General features: G+C 47.8%; 1 protein-coding gene across 2 annotated transcripts; it reads left to right on the top strand.

Annotated features, from left to right (window-relative positions):
• The first annotated feature begins 108 nt into the window (after positions 1 to 108).
• On the top strand, positions 109 to 11,521 carry GPR83 (G protein-coupled receptor 83). Of its 2 annotated transcripts, XR_012773827.1 has the most exons (5): positions 109 to 1,388; positions 2,146 to 2,271; positions 3,333 to 3,466; positions 4,239 to 5,710; positions 10,992 to 11,521. XR_012773827.1 is itself a non-coding variant. In XM_075491097.1 (4 exons), exons 1-4 carry the CDS (start codon positions 1,002 to 1,004, stop codon positions 4,861 to 4,863), a joined length of 1,272 nt encoding a protein of 423 aa, XP_075347212.1. In that variant the 5' UTR covers positions 109 to 1,001; the 3' UTR covers positions 4,864 to 6,102. The 2 variants fall into 2 exon arrangements, 1 of the variants encoding a protein (XP_075347212.1); XM_075491097.1 differs by lacking the exon at positions 10,992 to 11,521 and having other exon boundaries at positions 4,239 to 6,102.
• The last annotated feature ends 8,548 nt before the right edge of the window (positions 11,522 to 20,069 follow it).

Below are 20,069 nucleotides of genomic sequence, written 5' to 3' on the forward strand. Positions count from 1 at the left end.
TGTGCCCTCATGGAGGGACACATCTTTCTGTGCTGTGTAGGATTTGTGGCTCTTGGTTTCCTGATACTGATTTTAGATTTCCTACTGTGTTTTTGTGGGGAAGGCACAGGGAACACCCATGCTGCCATCTCGTCAATGCTTGGGTCCAGTGTACGGCTGCCTGTTGCTTTGGATACTGGACTCACTGGGCTGGGACGTCCCTTCCCATCCTCTGTCCCATATAATCACCTATTTGTAACTACCTCTGTATTTCTACAAACTCTAGAAAGCACAGTTTCACATCAACCTTTTTATTCCCTTGCCCAAGAGGAAATCCATGCCAAGGGAAAGCTTAAGTATTTCTCTGTCTGTCTGAGGGGAAAAAAGGTCTTTGGAAAAATACTGTAAGTACAGTAAGCCGGCTTGTTAGTCAGAGTTCATCTGTTACCCCTCTATTCTATGCCAGTTAGTAAGTGTCATGCTGTGAAATAGGCTGAAACTTGCCTCTCAGATCTTTAAAACTGAGCTTAAATTTGAACTGTGTCCTGGAAGAGAGCAGAGCTGCCACACACGCTGCTGTTTATAAACAGCACAGAATTTGCATGAGCTGGGCTGCTGGTAGAGAAAAAGGATGCTGACGACTGGAGAGATTGATTTGCTTTTCTCACAGATGTGCTTATCTTGGAGTAGCGCCCGGGGGAGCGCGACTGCGTGGAAAAGCAGCACGTCAGAGCAGAAATAATGTCATGCAGCCCAATGGCTGCAGAAGATCCCGGCTCGGAGCTCGCCTGGGGGTATAAAGCTGGCTGAAGGAGCAAAAGTAGCGGCGAGCGAGCGGGAGAGAAGCAGGCTGCGGGAGGCAGGAGCATCCACCCGCTCCTGCTGCTTGCGTGCCGTGTTTGCAGCCCCGAGCGCGGCTGGGCTGAGCGAGGGGAGGACGGCTCTGCCGGCACACGGCCTGAGCTCTGCTCTCTCGCAAATGAGCTATTTCCAAATTGGAGGAGCAGAGCGACGTTTCAGAGATGTTGTCCTGTTTTGTCTGGCTCTCCCTCCCTGACTTAGTTAACGCCTTTGCGGCCCCGGGAAAGCTGCCCCTCAACGGGAGCCTGGAGAAGACTTTTGCAATCCCGAACATCTCGGGTTTCTTTTCCTGGGATAACGACAGCCTGGCTGACTGGCAGAGCTTTGTGGGCAGGAGCCAGTACGGAGCAGAGTCGCAGAGCATCACAGCGAAAGCCCTGCTCATCGCGGCGTACTCCTTCATCATTGTCTTCTCCCTCTTCGGCAACGTCCTGGTCTGTCACGTTGTCATCAAGACCAAGCGCATGCACTCCGCCACCAGCTTGTTCATTGTGAACCTGGCTGTAGCCGATATCATGATCACACTTCTCAACACGCCTTTTACACTGGTAAGACTGGGGCAGAGATGCCATAAAGGCATTGCAGTTACTTCGGTGGCCTATGCTGCTTTACGCTGCTATAGGCAGTGCATGAATGTCCTGCAGATACCTGTCCAGTCCAAATTACCGCGATCGGCGTTAACTTCAGAAAACTCCACGTCTTTTTCTTCTCTAATTCCTGTTATCTAGTTGAAGATCTGAAATTATCCATTTGTTAAAAGTGGCCCTGATAGCACTTGAACAATAATAACCTCGCAGTGATTACTTAGTACTGTGTAGTATCTGGTCTTTTTTTTCCTTCCCTTCTCTGAAGTATTTCCAAGGTAATACTATGAACCTCTTGAAAAAAAGATTAATGCTCACCATCATTTTACAAGCTGTGTTGAAAAGCTGTAGTTTGCTTTGAAGTAAGATAAGGCATACAGGTCAGCCCTATCCTGTAAGGAGGGCTTAAAAGGGAAAAATAAATGTATCGACTCAATAGTTAGACTACAGAAGGACACGCTGTGAATAAAACAGAACAAACATCTTTGGTACTGCTCTGCTGTGTTGTCCTGGAGGATATTGCTGCGCCACTGAGCAGCACGAACCTACCTCTTCAGGGTTCAGAAGCCAGAAAATTATACAATTACACAAAGAACCCGCTATTTTAAAAATATCTTTTACATAGCACAAGAAAGTACATGCCAGAGGTGTCTCAGATATCTATAAGCATGGGGGGGGGGGGGGGGGCTGCTGCACAAAACTAACGGTATTCTGGTTTTAGGCTCGTTTTGTGAACAGTACTTGGATATTCGGGAAGGGGATGTGCCATGTCAGTAGGTTTGCACAGTACTGCTCCCTCCACGTCTCTGCCTTGACCCTCACAGCCATTGCTGTGGACAGGCACCAGGTAAGAGCTCTCTGAAGCAGACAGCCGGAAAGCTTGGGAGAGCATAATTAAAATGAGAAAGGATGATCCCATGTCTTTTCCTTCTCAGCTCCCAGATTAATGTAAGATGCATGAGGAGCTGACAGGGTAGGGGAGCAGTTCTTGCTGTCAGATGGAAAGAATAGTTTCAAGCCGGCAGCGAGGTGGGAGACTGGAGATGTCCATCGCCTTGCGATCGCTTCCAACCAGGAAACGGGAGCTTTGCTTCTGTGGGTAATCCAGTAGCTCTCAAACAAGGAGAAAGTCCAAGATCCTGATAGGAATTCATGTGGGCAACCCTCCGCTGGGATGGTTTGTCTGGCCCATGGAGGAACAGCGTCGTGGATGCAAGGACATCCTGGTTAGCTTCCACAGCTCTGTCTCCCTTTGCTCTAACAAGGGATGTCTCACCCCTTGTTACCCTGAACGCTGGAGAGCTGACTGTACCATACTGGTGTTTGTCACAAGCAGAGCTGTGGCTTCCTGTTGATAATGGGCTCAAAACTGGGGACAGTCAGGCATTATCAGTTTGGAGTCACCCAATGACCACACGAAACAGAGCGGTACAGTTGACATTTTCTGCTAGCAAACTTCTGAGTTTCCAGAAAATCCACTGGCTGTCAGAAGCATCCCCAGGGAGGTCTAGTGAAATCACAAACCCATGGGTCTTTGGGTCACCGATACTGAAGGGTCTGAGACTATTTTCTTCTTTTTTTTTTTTTTTTTTTTTTTTTGCTATTAAGTAAATTGAACCTGGAAATTATCATGTGTGGAAGACCCACTGGTACCCAGTTCTCCCCACCTAGACGCAAATACTGAAATGAGAGGGTAGGACTGGGATCTGGCTTTACCCATTCCCATGGTGGAAAAATTCAGGCTTTCATGTACAGCTTAGAGTCAATGGGAGCTGGGTGAAGACAGTACTGCTTGCATGCTAAATTTCCACTTTAAGTAATAGATTTAAGGCTGGAAGATTATATGAAAAAATGAGAGAACTATTTCGTGAAATGGCATAAGCCTGAATATTGGTTTATTTCACACAGGTTATAATGCACCCTCTGAAACCTCGCATATCTACTGCAAAAGGTGTTATCTACATCTCTGTAATCTGGATCATGGCAACTTGTTTTTCCCTACCACACGCTATTTACCAAAAACTCTTTACCTTTGAATACAGGTAAGGATATGCTTTGCTTTCCTCCACAGTCTCCCTGGAGGCCAAACTCTCAGTGGCCATACTTTCGCATCTCCACTGAAAGCCCTGAACATATGTTGAGGTCAGCCAAATACGGATCTAGTCTATAATTTTCATCAGATTCCTTTTGCAGTGGCTGATATTCTGTTCTTGTTTCTATTTCTAATTATTTTATCTTTATCGTGTCACACTAATCACATGAAATAGGCTAAGAAGTTAGAGGATCTGGCCTGGACCCTCTACTTCTATATGCTGGCTTTTTATATGATGTACCACTCTCACCTGCTTGGGCAGACCAGGGATGGGGAAAACAGCCCTGGGATAGTGACAGAATCTGCCTCAGCTGCGTGTTCTATAAAGTGCTGTCATGAGCCTTGATATTGGGAAAGTGCTTTAATGAGGGAAAGGTCCTTCATATGTGCAGAGACTGTGTTTCTGTTTGCCAAAGGACAAAGAATAAGACCCTGCTTCTGTGCAGCTGGAAATTTTGTAATTGATGAAATTCATAATATTATTGTAAGGTCATGAGAGCCCATGAGAAATTATCACCAAATTGCTCACAGGCTGCTCCATGGCTCAAGTACTTGGGCAGCAGAGCTCCACTTAACTGTGACACGTGTGCATAAATGAAGAGTCTGCCTTCAGGTTTTATGGCAGGAGCCCTCTCCCTCCTGCCCCCTTGTTCCTGGTGTACTCCTCCCGCAGCGCCCGGCTGTATGCACTCTCACCCCCTGTCCCGTACCTCCCTTTGCAGTGAGGAAGTTACCCGGTGCCTGTGTCTGCCGGATTTCCCCGAGCCTGCTGACCTCTTTTGGATGTACCTCGACTTAACAACCTTCATTTTGCTCTATGTCCTGCCCCTTCTGATCATCTCTGCTGCCTACGTGACAGTGGCCAAGAAACTCTGGCTGCGCAATGTCATCGGGGAAGTCACCACTGAGCAGTACTTTGCCCTTCGCAAAAAGAATAAGAAGACCATAAAGATGCTGATGCTTGTTGTCATCCTCTTCGCAGTCTGCTGGTTCCCCTTGAATTGCTACGTCGTCCTCCTCTCCAGCCAGACCATCCACACCAACAATGCCCTGTACTTCGCCTTTCACTGGTTCGCAATGAGCAGCACCTGCTACAACCCCTTCATCTACTGCTGGCTCAATGACAGCTTCCGATCAGAACTGAAGGCTTTGCTCAACGTGTGCAGAAAACCTCCCGGACCTGCAGAACAGAGGCTTCCCTCCACGGTCCCATCCTACCGACTGGCTTGGCCAGAAAACGGCAACTTCAAGAAGTTGCAGGTCTCCCGTGCCCTTCCATCGGCCTCCAACATCCAGTCAGGAAAGACAGACATCTCTGCAGTTGAGCCGATAGTAGCTGTGAGCTAAACGGTGGCCCTGGGAAATCTATAAGGACCACACATAGATTTGGCTAGAGCTAAAATGATGGGAAGGTGTGGAGCTCTGGCCCACTTGGGGACTGTGCAACTACATGTGACAAAACCAAGAAGGAGGTTCTGCAGGAGGCAGCATGAAAGAGCTGGATGTTTGATGCAGCCTGATGATAATGGCGTTGGAGCCCCTAAAGGGGAGAAAGCAAACTCTTCCCAGGAAGGAACTCTCTTTGGATCGGCTTGCAGGATGAGATTCTCTGCATGTATGTCGCTGTTAACCACATGACTAAGCCTTTTTACCACTGGGGCAGTGTGTGTGTTTTGCTGGTATTTCAGCACTGAAGCAACAATCGAATCACATCAGGCCTCCCTCCCCCCTTTTCTAAGTCTCTTAGTAGCAACATGGAAATGGTCAAGATGTAGACCTTTAGGTTGCTGGCTTAGATCCAGCACAACTGGGTAGGAAGGCATCCCTTCTGAACTGGGGCCTGACAGGTCAAGATCTGTTCAGAGTGAATATTTCACAAATCCATTTTTTCGTGGAAATACCCTCAGAGAGGCGGAGGGTAAAATGGGCATTGACAAATACAGCAGTCTCTTATATCACGGGCACTTTTTCTAAGGTAGAGTTGAAGAAAAATGGATGCCTATTCTTCGCATAAGTCGATGGCAAACACCAACCTGTTAGCTCAGCATCTGTTGACAGTGTTAAATCACACAGAGTTTTTTCTTTCCTAAGATAAAGTCATGAATATTCAGAGAGCTTTTCTTCAAATAGAGAACTAAACCCCCAAAAGCTACTTTGGAGAATGTTGGACATACCATCCACAGTTGGAGAACGGGTAATTAAACACTACTCTGAGTTTGAACTACGACCTTTTGATCAGTGCATCTCTGCATTATTGTCAAGTGGCAGCTAAAGGATTCTACAGTTTGACTTTTTAATTTGCCTTTGAATGTTGTTCTCTTATCCTATAAAGCACCTGGATACTTCTCAGGTCAGACATTTGGGACATTTCATCCCAACTAAGATGTTAGCTCTCTGGAATCAGTTCATAAATGAACTGCTGTGAGAGAACACATGATATCTGTGACAGCAAGTAATAAAAGTGGAACTTTTCACTGCAAGATATCCTCTGGTGATTGCACAGTTTTGGTGCATTTAAAGATGAGTGAGATGTGTCCTTCTTGGGGTGGCTAAGAAAATTGACGTGACTGCAGCTGTCAGCAGTAGTTTGAGGAACTTAATGTTTTTAGCAGAAGAAAATCTCATAGAATCATAGAATCATAGAATGGTTTGGGTTGGAAGGGACCTTAAGATTATCTAGTTCCAACCCCCCTGCCATGGGCAGGGACACCTTCCACTAGAGCAGGTCACTCAAAGCCCCATCTAACCTGGCCTTGAACACTTCCAGGGATGGGGCATCCACAACTGCTCTGGGCAACCTCACCACCCTCATAGCGAAGGTTCCAGTGCCTCACCACCCTCATAGTGAAGAATTTCTTCCTTATATCTAATCTAAATCTACCCTCTTTCAGTTTAAAGCCATTACCCCTTGCCTATCACTACAGGCCCTCGTAAAAAGTCCCTCTCCAGCTTTCTTGGAGGCCCCTTTCAGGTACTGCAAGGCTGCTACAAGGTCTCCCCGCAGCCTTCTCTTCTCCAGGCTAAACAACCCCAACGCTCTCAGCCTGTCCTCGTAGGAGAGGTGCTCCAGCCCCCTGATCATCTTTGTGTCCCTCCTCTGGACTCGCTCCAACAAGTCCATGTCCTTCTTATGTTGGGGGCCCCAGAGCTGGACGCAGTAGTCCAGGTGGGATCTCACGAGAGCGGAGTGGAGGGATAGAATCACCTCCCTCAACCTGCTGGCCACGCTTCTTTTGATGCGGCCCAGGATATGGTTGGCTCTCTGGGCTGCAAGCACACATTGCCAGGTCATGTTGCGCTTCTCATCAACCAACACCCCCCAAGTCCCTCTCCTCAGGGCTGCTCTCAATCCATTCTCCACCCAGCCTGTATTTGTGCTTGGGATTGCCCTGACCCATGTGCAGGACCTTGCACTTGGCCTTGTTGAACTTCATGAGGTTCACACCGGCCCACCTCTGAAGCCTGTCCAGGTCCCTCTGGACGGCATCCCTTCCCTCCAGCGTGTCGGTGGCACCACACAGCTTGGTGTCGTTGGCAAACTTGCTGAGGGTGCACTCAATCCCACTGTCCATGTCGCCGACAAAGATGTTAAACAGCGCTGGTCCCAATACCAACCCCTGAGGAATGCTGCTTGTCACTGGTCTCCACTTGGACATCGAGCCGTTGGCCGCACCTCTTTGAGTGCGGCCATCCAGCCAATTCCTTATCCACCGAGTGGTCCATCCATCAAATCCATGTCTCTCCAATTTAGAGAGCAGGATGTCATGCGCGACAGTGTCAAATGCTTTGCACAAGTCCAGGTAGATGACGTCAGCTGCTCTTCCCTTATCCACCAACGCTGTAACCCCATCGTAGAATGCCACCAAATCTGTCAGGCACGATTTGCCCTTAGTGAAGCCATGTTGGCTGTCACCAGTCGCCTCCTTATTTTCCATGTGCCTTAGTGTAGTTTCCAGGAGGATTTGCTCCATGATCTTGCTGGCCACACAGGTGAGACTGACTGGCCTGTAGTTCCCCGGGTCTTCCTGTTTTTCCTTTTCAAAAATGGGGGTTATGTTTCCCCTTTTCCAGTCAGTGGGAGCTTCACCTGACTGCCACGACTTCTCAGCTATGATGGACAGCAGCTTAGCAACTTCATCCACCAGTTCCCTCAGGACCCGCAGATGCATCTCATTAGGTCCCATGGACTTGTGCACCTTCAGATTCCTTAGATGGTCTTGAACCTGATCTTCTCCTACAGTGGGTGGTTCTTCATTCTCCCAGTCCCTGCCTTTGCCTTCTGCGACTTGGGCGGTGTGGCTTGAGCACTTGCCCATGAAGACTGAGGCAAAAAAGTCATTGAGTACTTCAGCCTTCTCCCTATCCCAGGTAAATAGCTCTCCCATTTCCTTCCAGAAAGGGCCCACATTTTCCCTAGTCTTCCTTTTACCATCGACATACTTATAGGAGCTTTTCTTGTTGCCCTTGATGTCCCTGGCCAGATTTAATTGTATCAGGGCTTTAGCTTTCCTAACCTGATCCCTGGCTGCTCTATTCCTCCCAGGCTACTTGTCCTTGCTTCCACCCTCTGAGGCTTCCTTTTTGTGTTTGAGTTTGTCCAGGAGCTCCTTGTTCACCCAGGCAGGCCTCCTGGCGTTTTTGCCTGACTTCCTCTTTCTTGGGATGCATCGCTCCTGAGCTTGGAGGAGGTGATCCTTGAATATTAGCCAGCTTTCTTGGGCCCCTCTTCCATCCAGGGCTTTATCCTGTGGTACTCTATCAAGCAGATCCCTGAAGAGGCCAAAGTCTGCTCTGGAGAAGGAAGTCTGCTCTGAACCTGGAGAAGGAAGTTATCAATCACCAACGTATTCCAGGAACCTCCTGGATTGTTTATGCCCTGCTGTGTTGTCCCTCCAACAGATATCGGGGTGGTTGAAGTGCCCCATGAGGACCAGGGCTTGTGAACATGAGGCTGTTCCTAATCTGTCTATAGAGGACCACATGTGCTTGGTCGTCCTAGTTGGGTGGCCTGTAGCAGACCCCCACTATAATGTCACCTGTCCCTGCCCTCCCTTTAATCCTGACCCATAAGCTCTCGGTTGGCTCCCATCCATCCCCAGGCAGAGCTCCATGCACCCCAGATGGTCATTGACACAGAGGGATACACCCCCTCCTCGTCTCCCCTGCCTGTCCTTCCTGAAGAGCCTGTGGAACTCGGCCGGTGGAATGCCCTTCCTTCCACGAGGTGCCGTCCCGTGCGAACTGCCGCGCCATGCCCCGTTTGCCCGTCCTGGTCGCCGGTGCCATGGCTCCCTGGGTGGCCGCCGTTACTCCTGGCCCTGCCCACGCCTGGTCAGCCGCTCTCGTGAGAGCTGCCGGCTCCTGGCAGGTCTCTGCGCTCCCCTGGGGTTTCCCCGGCTCAGGAAACCCCCCTGGACCCCGTGATCCCCCGCTCCGCTGCGGAACACGCCTGCACTGGAGCTGATCGCCTCTGCTATCAAATCTGATTTTGAATAACGAAAAAAAGAGGCATTCCAAAAACTGTACCTTGTATTGCACAGGAAAGCAATAGCTCTCCCTGTGCTGAGGAAATTAGCTTGAATGTCACACCAGGGTGCCCCATTCCACATTCAGCTTGCAGCAGCCAGCAGTGAAGCGAGAAAAAACTTCTTTTTATAAATTACTATAAATGGAAAAAAAGAGAGAGAAACTGTTTTTCCCAATGTCCTGTAATAAACTTACATTTCTGAAATAATTTTAAGTCTTGTGCTTGTTCTTGGTCTTTCATACTTGAGTATTTAAAGAGACTGAAATGCCTACCACTCCTTGCCGCTAGCCTGTCCTTTCACGAGGTGTTAATCAGTCTCTCACTTTGAGTCCAGTGCTATTTCACCGCTCTTTATCAAGACCCCACGAGTCAGAGTACTTCGTATCACTGATAGGCAGAATCAAACCTTTCCTCCTGCCTGCTTTCATCCCTTAAGCCAAGTCCCATTTCCTCCCTTAACATTTGCAATACGTCAGCCCTGAAGTGGTCAGGCCGTTGGACTAGATGATCATTGTAGGTCCCTTCCAACTGAAATATTCTGTTCTGTTCTGTTCTGTTCTGTTCTATTCTATTCTATTCTATTCTATTCTATTCTATTCTATTCTATTCTATCCCATCCCATCCCATCCCATCCCATCCCATCCCATTCCATTCCATTCCATTCCATTCCATTCCATTCCATTCTATTCCATCCCATCCCATCCCATTCTATTCAGCTGGACATCCCAAACGTGCAGAGACCATGAACCACGCTCCCCAGTCCAGTGACAGCAGATCCCAACTCTTTACCAGCAAATAAACCTTTGGGAATGCTGAGCACCTAAAAATCGAACACTATGGACTTAAAAGAGGAAAGCAGTGATGGGGTATTTTTGGAACTGCAGTAACCTTGGACATACTCTGAACTGCTGGAAATCAGACTCATTCCCTGATTTCAGTTGGTCAAGATCTGACCTATATGTTCAGTAGAGTAAGTTTTAAATTAACGTGCCAAACCACAGGAGGAAAGCAGGGACCTCAGCCCATTTCTGCTCTACAAGAGAAAGAGGTATGGCAGCGTTGGAGAACCCTCTTCATGAGAGTCTGAGAAGTTAGCCCATCCCTTCCAGTGTCCATTCAGTGGACAGTATCCTTTCATTTTTCCCTTCACCTCTTCCTTTCTGGTAATTATGCAGCTCTGATTTAATTTCAGAGTCCCTCATAACCCCCTGTAGTCATCCTTATAACTTCTTAACTATTTAAACTTTTCTCCCAGGTACTAAAATGTTTCCCCAGGAGAGGAAAAATGTGTGCGTACACATATATGCAAGGGATAAAGCAACAAATTAGCTGCCACATTTGGTTCCTTTGGTCAAAAGAAAAATGGTCTGTGTTTACGTGTGCTTTCGAGCAGCAAGTGTTCACCCACTGGTAGCAAAGAGGAGGGTGAAGAGCAGTGAGGAGGAAGCCAAGAGGGGAGGGAGCATGTGATGGCAGCAGGAGGAAGAAGAGACTCAGAGACAGGACAGAAGGGAAGGGGGTGGTGTGAGGAAAGGAGATACAAGGAGCCCATGCCATCTTCTTCCTACCTTAATTTTGTCACATATTTTGTAAATGTTGAACAAAGCCATTTTGATGGGTACACATTTGTTATTTTGTATTCATTAATACAAATCTTCCTTTACTTGGATTTCTGGAATGGCTTTACTCAGCTTAAGCTAGTAATGAACAGAAGAGCTTCCCTGTTTGGGGTAAAAGGAGGAGAGTGAGAGGAGATCAAGAGACATTATCCCAAAGCATCCTTTCTTCACTCAAGGAAATAAATTATCAGGGCTATGGCTGGGTTTACCTATAGAGTCACCTGGCTTGAGGAGTGGAAAATGTTGTCTACTTGTTTGGGTTTTTTTAAAGTCTGCCCTTAGGGAAATGCAATATTTCAAACCATCTTACAGTATGCAATATTTTGCAGGATTCTTCCTCTGTTTGGTCACGAACTACTTGAGAGAGGAAGTCTGCCTGGAAGTCTACGTCTGAAAGTTAGATTTTGCTAGTAGCTTGACCTTCCACTCTGATCCTTCAAAGCATCTCCACTCCTCTGCATGGACACATGCCACTTGTGGCTTCTGCTAGACCAACGCTACCGTGGCTCTGTCCTGTCAGCGTCGCCTGCCGGCTGGGGAGAGCTGAGTGAGCAGGGGCTGGGCGGCTCTCCTCAGAAAACTACAGCAAGGCATTTTCAACATGATTCTGCTGTTGTCAGTCTTATCAAGGAGAAGAGGGAAAAAATTTCTTTTGCATTTTGGATTAATCTTTTTATGCTTTAATGCTTTATTTTTTTCTGTCACATCTCTTCTTTTTTTTCTTTTTTTCCAGGGAGTCTGTAGCTTAAAAGACTCATGCACAAATACTTACTTCAATTGTGATTATTCTGTTTGTTGTCTGACAATGACTCAGTTGAGTTAGATGTCCAAAGTTTCTTTCTTGCCCATAAATCATTGCTTTCAGAGTGTTTTCAGAGTTTTGTCTGAATGGTGTCTTAGATTTGGGATACTCATCATCATCAAACACAGGCAGGAGTTTACACTCTGCACATCCCCCAGGCACAAGACTGATCAGGCACCAAAGAGCCTAAAACCGTGAGGGCAAAAAGTCTCTCAGTTTCCCTGCCGGAGAAGGACATGCTGCCATGACAGCTCTTGCATCAGCTGTCATCCCATCATTCTGGGCACTCCTGGGAAGTCACTGTGACTGGTGTATGGACCTTGGTCCTACTGGCCTTGCTGGATCTACTGGGTGCTCCATCTGAGGGAGCTTTCGCTGTGAGAGAGGTTGCAGGTTAATGGTCGATTGGAGCTGACGGACAGACTGGCAGCAGAGGCGATGCTCTGCCTACCCAACACTTTAATACAGCTTTGCCAAGCCAGACCCATTTGGACTGAGCCATATTTTACATCAGAGGTCTTTTTTTCCCTTTCAATGAATGTGGTGCAGTTGTTTTCAAGCACATACATGTTATAATGGATCCTGCAGCTAGATCCTTGAATTTAGCTTTGTCTGGGACCAGGGGCTCATGGTCTGAGCTCACTAAGATGTTCTTTCTGAAGCTGAAGGTAACATCCTAAGATTCACCATCTTTGGGTGCAGTTATCGTCCTTCAAACAGCTACATATGTAGAACCTTGCTGTAGCTCCAGGAGACAAAATCCTCAAATGCCCAGTCTGTAGCTCCAGGTGGGTCTGAGCAGGGCTCCTGCAGTTACACCTCTGGATCCTGCACCCCTGCACCGGGTGGAAAACCCTTCTCCTCCAGGCTCTGCCTAATCCTGGATCTGGGCACAGAGAGGGTGTAAGAAGTGATGAAGCTGTTTGATTTCATTACAGAGAACAGGAGGGATGGACCTGGTAAAAAGAAAAGAAGCGGCAGATTGGACAGTGAGCCTTAACAGCCTGTCCAGGAATGAACTAGTGGCCAGTGGCCAGCAGAGGTACACATTTTAGACAGAATAGGACAGGAATGTACAAGGGAAGGACATGGTTAAAGCACTAGAAATGGTGCCCTTGAAAACCGGACATAATACACTGTGCTACAATATACTTAATGTGGTACAGGGCAATTTCTGATGAGCATTTCCTAATTAGCTATTTTTCATTTTCCTCATATCTGATTTGGGATTCTGGACAAACATTTTGCATTTACCGGTGCTGCTGAAATCAGTGGGTTTGTGCTCTGAGCACATGAAGTGCAGTATGACGCAAACTATTCCAAAAACATCACGTCCTGGGCAATTTAAATTGGGCATCCAGGCTTCATGGGTGTTTTTTTCATTCTACCCCAGGTCTGTGCAGACCAGAGGGTTCTTTTAAAATGTGAATACACTGTTGGTGCGTAAACTGCATTCAGATGCCACCTCGGGGAGTGTGAAGGGATGGTCTGAGTGATGATAAAATGAGATACGTGTACAGGGTGGAGATTACCTTCTTTTATTTTCCCTTCTGGGCGTGTTTGCCTGCTGCAGCTAGACTTTTTGCTACATTTTGAATTTTGGTCTTGTGCAGCGCTTTGAAACAGGCGGTTTAGTAGCTAGCCTTAGAAAAACAGATCTGCAAGAACACGCGGGTGGGGGACTTTGGTGTGAGAGGGGACTGGTTGCTCTGGAGCATGGCAAGGATCATGCTGTCAGGAGGCTTTTCTTTCCCCTCTGGGAATATAATGAATCAAAGCTAAATGTGAAGTGTTATGGAAAGGGGAGGTCATTTTGTTTTATCTGACTTTCTAAGCAAGTCAACTCTCCCCACTCCCACCCTCATACACACATCCTCCGAAGCACCGAGACCTGCGTGTGTGCCGGGTGGCCTGGCCAGGCTGATTCCTGTGTGACACAGAGCTCAAGGGATGCTGGCTACTGACTCCTCGTTACGTCTTTTGGGTTCCTTTTGTTGACAACAATGAACTAGATTTTGGACAGGTGTTTTACGCTCTTTAAGAGTAAAAAATGATTATTGTTATCTTTTCCCTCAAAATCTTGCCTGCTTCTGCTTCCATAAATCTTAGGCAAGGCCTGCTGGTTTTTTCCCTCCTTTTCAGTGTCTTTATAGATACAGACTGTCCTCCTGTTGGGCTGGAGGAAGAGCACAGGTGATGTGCTGTGACCTTGTGGCCGTCCTCCTGTCATCACACCACAGGTCTTCTGCTCACAGCTTTGCCAGAGCATAGCTCTCTGGCCCTGGGGTAGTGTGTTCCCCAGAGCTCACCAGTTTGACTGCTATGTCTGTGGTTACCAGTGTAGGTCATTCTTTTAAAGCTGGCTCAGTTGTTTCCTCTGGAGCTTTCACACACGTGCCTCTGGGAGCAGACTGCGAACACGGCAGAGCGGTGTCTGCTGGGTAACAAAGAGCACGCAAAGCACTGAACAGCTGCCCATTGCAGCAGATCCACATAGCCTAAGCACAGGAGTTTTGTGGAAAAATGAATTGCATTTAGAGAATGCATCATCTGGCATATGAATATGTGACCTTAATTGAGTTCCCTTGGGTAAAGTTAATGCTGGCGTCTCCAAAACCTTGAGTGGTTGGCTCTGCAACTTTCATGATTTAAAGAGTGCTGTGTTTTTTCTATTCAAAAGTGAAATTATTTGTATTGACAACACTGTTTTCTTATTTTTCTATTTCCTTGAAAAATATCATAACAGGCCCATGAAAATTAACTTACAAGTTCTATGAATTAATGAATGTTAATTCTCTGTTTCTAGCAATGTTCTTAGTGTTTTGTTCATTTTCTCCATGTAGAATTATGCAGAGACCTTGAAAGGGAACAAAGACGATGCCAGGCTGTATTTGGCAACTTGTGCTATTCTGAATAGCACTCAGGGGAAAACAAATCCTGGAAGCAGCCTTTCTTGCACTTGTTGATGTCAGATGAGGTTTTTAGCTTCCAGCTTTCTCCCTCTTTCCCTCCCTCCCTCCCCTGAAGCTCTTTTCCCTAGGCCTGTGGTCCATGGCACGACTGCTGGTATGGTGAGACTTTCTAGCATCAGTGCGGTGAAGATAAAATGTAGCCTCAGTCCAGGGCTTTGCAGCTTTGCAAGTAAAGCCTTTTCTAAGCATTTAAGCTAAATCGTCACTTTTGCAAATGAATTTGGCAGCTTCTTTTTCATGTCTTTTGTGAAGAGCTGTCTTTCACTATTTTTTCTTTTGAGAAGACTTTTCTTACTTCTCCCCACTCCCTTCTACAAAAATCAGAGTTCTTCCAACTTTCCCTTGCAGATGCCATTTTCTAAGCCTCTAAGCCTTCTAAGCTTAATCATTATGAAAAATCACTAAATTGCCTGTGAATCAGTTGCTTCTAGTTTGGTTTTGACTGATGAAATATAAACTCCATCTGGGATTCCCCTGTAAAAACAGGACAGGGAGGGAGGGAAGGAAGGGAAAGGGACTTGCTTGCTGACACTACTCTTTTCTATGAAGCCCAGGGGCACCAGTTGATGCCGGTGCAGAGCATCCAGTGGTCACTCAGTGCTGGCCTCTCATGTGTCATTTCCAGTCTGTCATAAAAGCCCATCTAGTCATGATGGAGACTGAAAGTACAATGTGTAGAATAGATCTATAACTTTGCTAGCTGAAATGCTGCAGTTGTCCCCCGATGTAAGATGGACAGAACCACAAGTCTGTTCCCTGCAGCCCCACAACCCCTTGCCCTGTGTCTGGCCTGAGGGGAGGAAGGGGGCAATGACTCACCAAGACCTGTGAATGGCTGGTTTTGTCTGAGAAGCCCTTGGTGCTGGTGCAGCTACTGGATTAGCCACGCGTTGCCCTTCTGCTGGGTTTTGCTGCATGCACCGCTGGTGTCTGGTGCGTTCGGCTTTCCTGGGCTGGAAATAAAACCAGTTCATCTCCCTGAAGACAACCTCCCTGGGGTGTAGATACAGTAACTGTGAGACTGTAGAGACAGGACAAGACAACTGGAGAATATTTATTATTGAGAATAATATATAACTTATTATTATTATTTCTATAATAATTTATCTCTGTGACACTCTATTCGCTTGGCACCTAGCATTTATACCTTCTCTAGTATACCCCATGCTGGGGTCCAACCACGGTCGCCTGCAGCTGCACTGTTTGGAAGGCAGGTGCGAGCAGGGCAACGACCATGTGTCAGAGCTTGGCCGTGAGGCAGCCTTGGCAGAGCAGCAGCAGAGGTCACAGCATCTGTGACCCATTGCAAACCATGGGTCACAGATGTGAAGCACACTAGCCCAGGGAGCTTGCGTAGCTGATAAATCTGGACATACGAATGGAAAGGAGGGAAGTCCCAGCCCTGGTGTAAAATGACTATTTGGTACAGGAGGTATAATATGGTGTGGTGAAGTAGTAGATGGAGCAGAAGCAGCCTCCTGGATCTCAGCTGGGTTGTGGCTGTGGTGATAGAGATGCACAGGCACTTCTGATGAGGGTAGCTGCTTTAGCACATGGTTTGATAGGTGTGGACTTACTGGGTGCAGATGTCTAGGTGTCCTCCTGTGGAGCTGCTGCGAAGGGATCATTCTGCTCCGCAGAAGTAGCTCCTACCACAGGCTGAACATCTGAGCTTCTTCTCAGGCAGCCTTCCTCCAAATCTTGGTCCAGTGAAAATGCAGCTGTGTTTTTTACACCAGCACTTCACTTACAGATTCTTAGCAGATTCTTAGGGAAAATGTCTCTTAAAAAAGGCGTTATAGTAGGATACTAGCTAAAAAATGCAAAGGAGAGGAGTTAGTTGCCATCACTTCAAAACTGAGAAAGGCAGAGATACAATAACTAAGCATTTGAAACAGAAAAGACAAACATGGATATTAAAAAGGACTCTCAGGGGCATTTTAAACCCAAAGTTTAGGCTGAATAAAATGTTCAATACAGTTCTGTTAAGTAATAACCACCCTTGCGTTTTTGACACTTGGGAGCAGAGAAGTGTAGGATTTTCAAAAGCATAAAAACTTATCTAGAAACCCAAATGCCACTAATTTGCATCCACTTCAGCATGGAATGAACAAGTAGGTAATAATATGATACTGACATGTATCTTCTCAGCATTCAGCAGATGCCACAGGAATTGGTATTGGGACCAATACTATTTAATATCTTCATCAATGACATAGACAGTGGGATTGAGTGCACCCTCAGCAAGTTTGGAGATGACACCAAGCTGAGTGGTGCAGTTGCTTCACTAGAGGGACAGGATGCCATCCAGAGGGACCTGGACAGGCTTGAGGAGTAGGCCCAAGTGAACCTCATGACGTTCAACAAGGCCAAGTGCAAGGTCTGTTAAAGGAGAAGCCGCTGCCCGAGCACTCACACACCATTCAGGGAGTGGCACACTCACCACCCGAGACTTTAACTGCTAGGACCAGAGTCCCTTCGCAGTGGGCAGCTCCACGGAGCTGACGGGAGCCCCTTTTCGACTCCTCGCTCACACACACACTCACTCTCATGTGCTTTCTCTCCCCTCTGGCTTGACCCGAGGTTTCCTGAAGCAGAGTCTCTGATACGACGTACGCCAGACAAATTTATTGGTATGGCGGTGAAAACAGCTCGAGCTGGGTGCCTCTGGAGAGGGACCCAGAACAAAGAAATCCCTGGGTAATTATACCCTTACAATCTAAATTCCCCTCCCCTCAGGAGACAGTTCGGACCAATAGTAGTATTTGGGTCTGGGGTCTTCCCGTTCTTCATTGGGTCCTTTCCTTGTCTCTAGGCAGGCCGGTTCTTCTGTTATCTCTAAGATCGCAGCTTCTGCTAAGGTTGAAGCCTCCTTATCTCTCTGGTTTGCACCGGTTTTGGGGGCCTTCCTTCATGCAGCCTTCCTTCATGTACTTCAAGTAAAAGTTCAGTGCACAGTTGGTGGATCTAGGTGAAAGTTCTTGTGGCCCAAGACTTCAGCAAGCCTTGATACTAATGCTAAAGTGACTACTACAACAGGTCCCGCACCTGGGTTGGGGTGACCCCCAGCATCAATACAGGCTGGGGGATGAAGGGATGGAGAGCAGCCCTGAGAAGAAGAACTTGGGGGTACTGGTGGATGTAAAATTGGACATGAGCCAGCAACGTGCACTCGCAGCCCAGAAAGCCAACCGTATCCTGGGCTGCATCAAAAGCAGCGTGGCCAGCAGGTCGAGGGAGGTGATTCTGCCCCTCCACTCTGCTCTGGTGAGACCCCACCTGCAGTACTGCGTCCAGCTCTGGAGCCCTCAGCACAGGAAAGACAGGGACCTGTTGGAGCGGGTCCAGAGGAGGCCACAAGGATGATCAGAGGGCTGGAGCCCCTCTCCTGTGAGGAAAGGCTGAGAGAGTTGGGGTTGTTCAGCCTGGGGATGAGAAGGCTCCAGGAAGACTTTATTGTGGCCTTTCAATACTTAAAGGGGGCTTATAAGAAACACTGAGAGAGACTTATTACCAGGGCCTGTAGTGACAGGACAAAGGGCAATGGGTTTAAAATCACAGAATCACAGAATCGTATAGGTTGGAAAAGACCTTTAAGATCATCGAGTCCAACCGTAAACCTAACACTACCAAGACCACCACTATACCATGTCCATAAGCACCTCATCCAAACGTCCTTTAAATACTTCCAGGGATGGCGACTCAACCACTTCCCTGGGCAGCCTGTTCCAATGCTTGATAACCCTTTCAGTGAAGTAAAATTTCCTAATATCCATCTAAACCTCCCCTGGCACAACTTGAGGCCATTTCCTCTTGTCCTATCACTTGTTACCTGGGAGAAGAGACTGACCCCCACCTCTCTACAGCCTCCTTTCAGGTAGTTGTAGAGAGCAATAAGGTCTCCCCTCAGCCTCCTTTTCTCCAGGCTAAACAATCCCAGCTCCCTCAGCCGCTCCTCATCAGGCTTGTGCTCCAGACCCTTCACCAGCTTCGTTGCCCTTCTCTGGACATGCTCCAGCACCTCAATGTCTCTCTTGTAGTGGGGGGCCCAAAACTGAACACAGGATTCGAGGTGCAGCCTCACCAGTGCCGAGTACAGGGGCACAATCACTTCCCTAGTCCTGCTGGCCACGCTATTTTTGATACAAGCCAGGATGCCATTGGCTTTCTTGGCCACCTGGGCACATATTCAGGCAGCTGTCAACCAACACTCCCAGGTCCTTCTCTGCTGGGCAGCTTTCCAGCCACTCTTCCCCAAGCCTGTAGCGTTGCATGGGGTTGCTGTGGCCCAAGTGCAGGACCTTGCACTTGGCCTTGTTGAACCTCATACAATTGACCTCGGCCCATCGACCCAGCCTGTCCAGGTCCCTCTGCAGAGCCTGCCTACCCTCCATCAGATCAACACTCCCACACAACTTGGTGTCATCTGCAAACTTACTGAGGGTGCACTCGATCCCTTCGTCCAGATCATTGATAAAGATGTTAAACAGAACTGGCCCCAACACCGAGCCCTGGGGAACACCGCTTGTGACCGGCCGCCAACTGGAGTAAACTCCATTCACCACCACTCTTTGGGCCTGGCCGTCCAGCCAGTTCTTTACCCAGCGAAGAGTACACCCGTCCAAGCCATGAGCAGCCAGTTTCTCCAGGAGAATGCTGTGGGAAACCGTGTCAAAGGCTTTACTGAAGTCTAGATAGACAACATCCACAGCCTTTCCCTCATCTACTAGGCGGGTCACCTTGTCATAGAAGGAGATCAGGTTGGTCAAGCAGGACCTTCCTGTCCAGAACCCATGCTGGCTGGGCTTGATCCCTTGGTTATCCTCTACCTGCCGTGTGATGGCACTCAGGATGATCTGCTCCATCGGCTTCCCCGGTACCAAGGTCAGGCTGACAGGCCTGTAGTTCCCTGGGTCCTCCTTCCAAATGAGGGTTGAAAGAAATGAAAAGGGTTGATTCAGATTGGATATAAAGAAGACCATTTTTTACACTGAGGGTGGTGAAACACTGGAACAGGTTGCCCAGAGAAGTTGTAGATGCCCCGTCATTGGAAGTGTTCAAGGTCAGGCTGGATGGGGCTTTGAGCAACCTGCTCTAGTGGAAGATGTCCCTGCCCATGGCAGGGCGGTTGGAACTAGATGATCTTTAAAGGTCCTTTCCAACCCAAACCATTTTATGGTTCTATGATTCTACTTTCTGCAAGCATTTTTCCTGAAAAGTGATGCCTGAAACAGAACATTTCAGGTACTCCCTGCCCCGTCTCAAGTGGAACAGGAGAGCCATCTCCCGCGCCTTAGACCTGGTATTCCTCCTGTCATAGTCCAGAGTGATGGGGGGATTTGGATGGGGGAGTTGGGGGCTTTTATTGCAAAAGCACCACAGATAATTTGGTGAGTGTAAATCTCCTCCTAATGCCTAGCTGACTATTCCCCATTTAATTTCTCCCTCCTAAGTGTAGTTGTTATTTTGCCTTTGTCCTTATTTAATTTCACCTACTTGATTTCTGGACACTTCTCAAATAACTTGTGCTTAGTACTCCATCATCCACTTCAGTACTGAACAGAGCAAGCCTGCAGGGCCCCGCTCACAGTGTCTTCCCAATTAAATCCTTGAATTCAAACCTTCTCCAGACT

The sequence above is a fragment of the Mycteria americana genome, chromosome 1 (assembly GCF_035582795.1).
Source record: "Mycteria americana isolate JAX WOST 10 ecotype Jacksonville Zoo and Gardens chromosome 1, USCA_MyAme_1.0, whole genome shotgun sequence".
Lineage (NCBI taxonomy): Eukaryota > Metazoa > Chordata > Aves > Ciconiiformes > Ciconiidae > Mycteria > Mycteria americana.

What these genes read in the sequence shown, in the direction of transcription:
- GPR83 (XM_075491097.1), top strand. Translation starts at nt 1,002, where the DNA reads ATGTTGTCCTGTTTTGTCTGGCTCTCCCTCCCTGACTTAGTTAACGCC. An exon ending in TTGCTGTGGACAGGCACCAG is followed by an intron (nt 2,272 to 3,332) that starts GTAAGAGCTCTC and finishes TATTTCACACAG; the next exon opens with GTTATAATGCACCCTCTGAA. An exon ending in CTCTTTACCTTTGAATACAG is followed by an intron (nt 3,467 to 4,238) that starts GTAAGGATATGC and finishes CTCCCTTTGCAG; the next exon opens with TGAGGAAGTTACCCGGTGCC.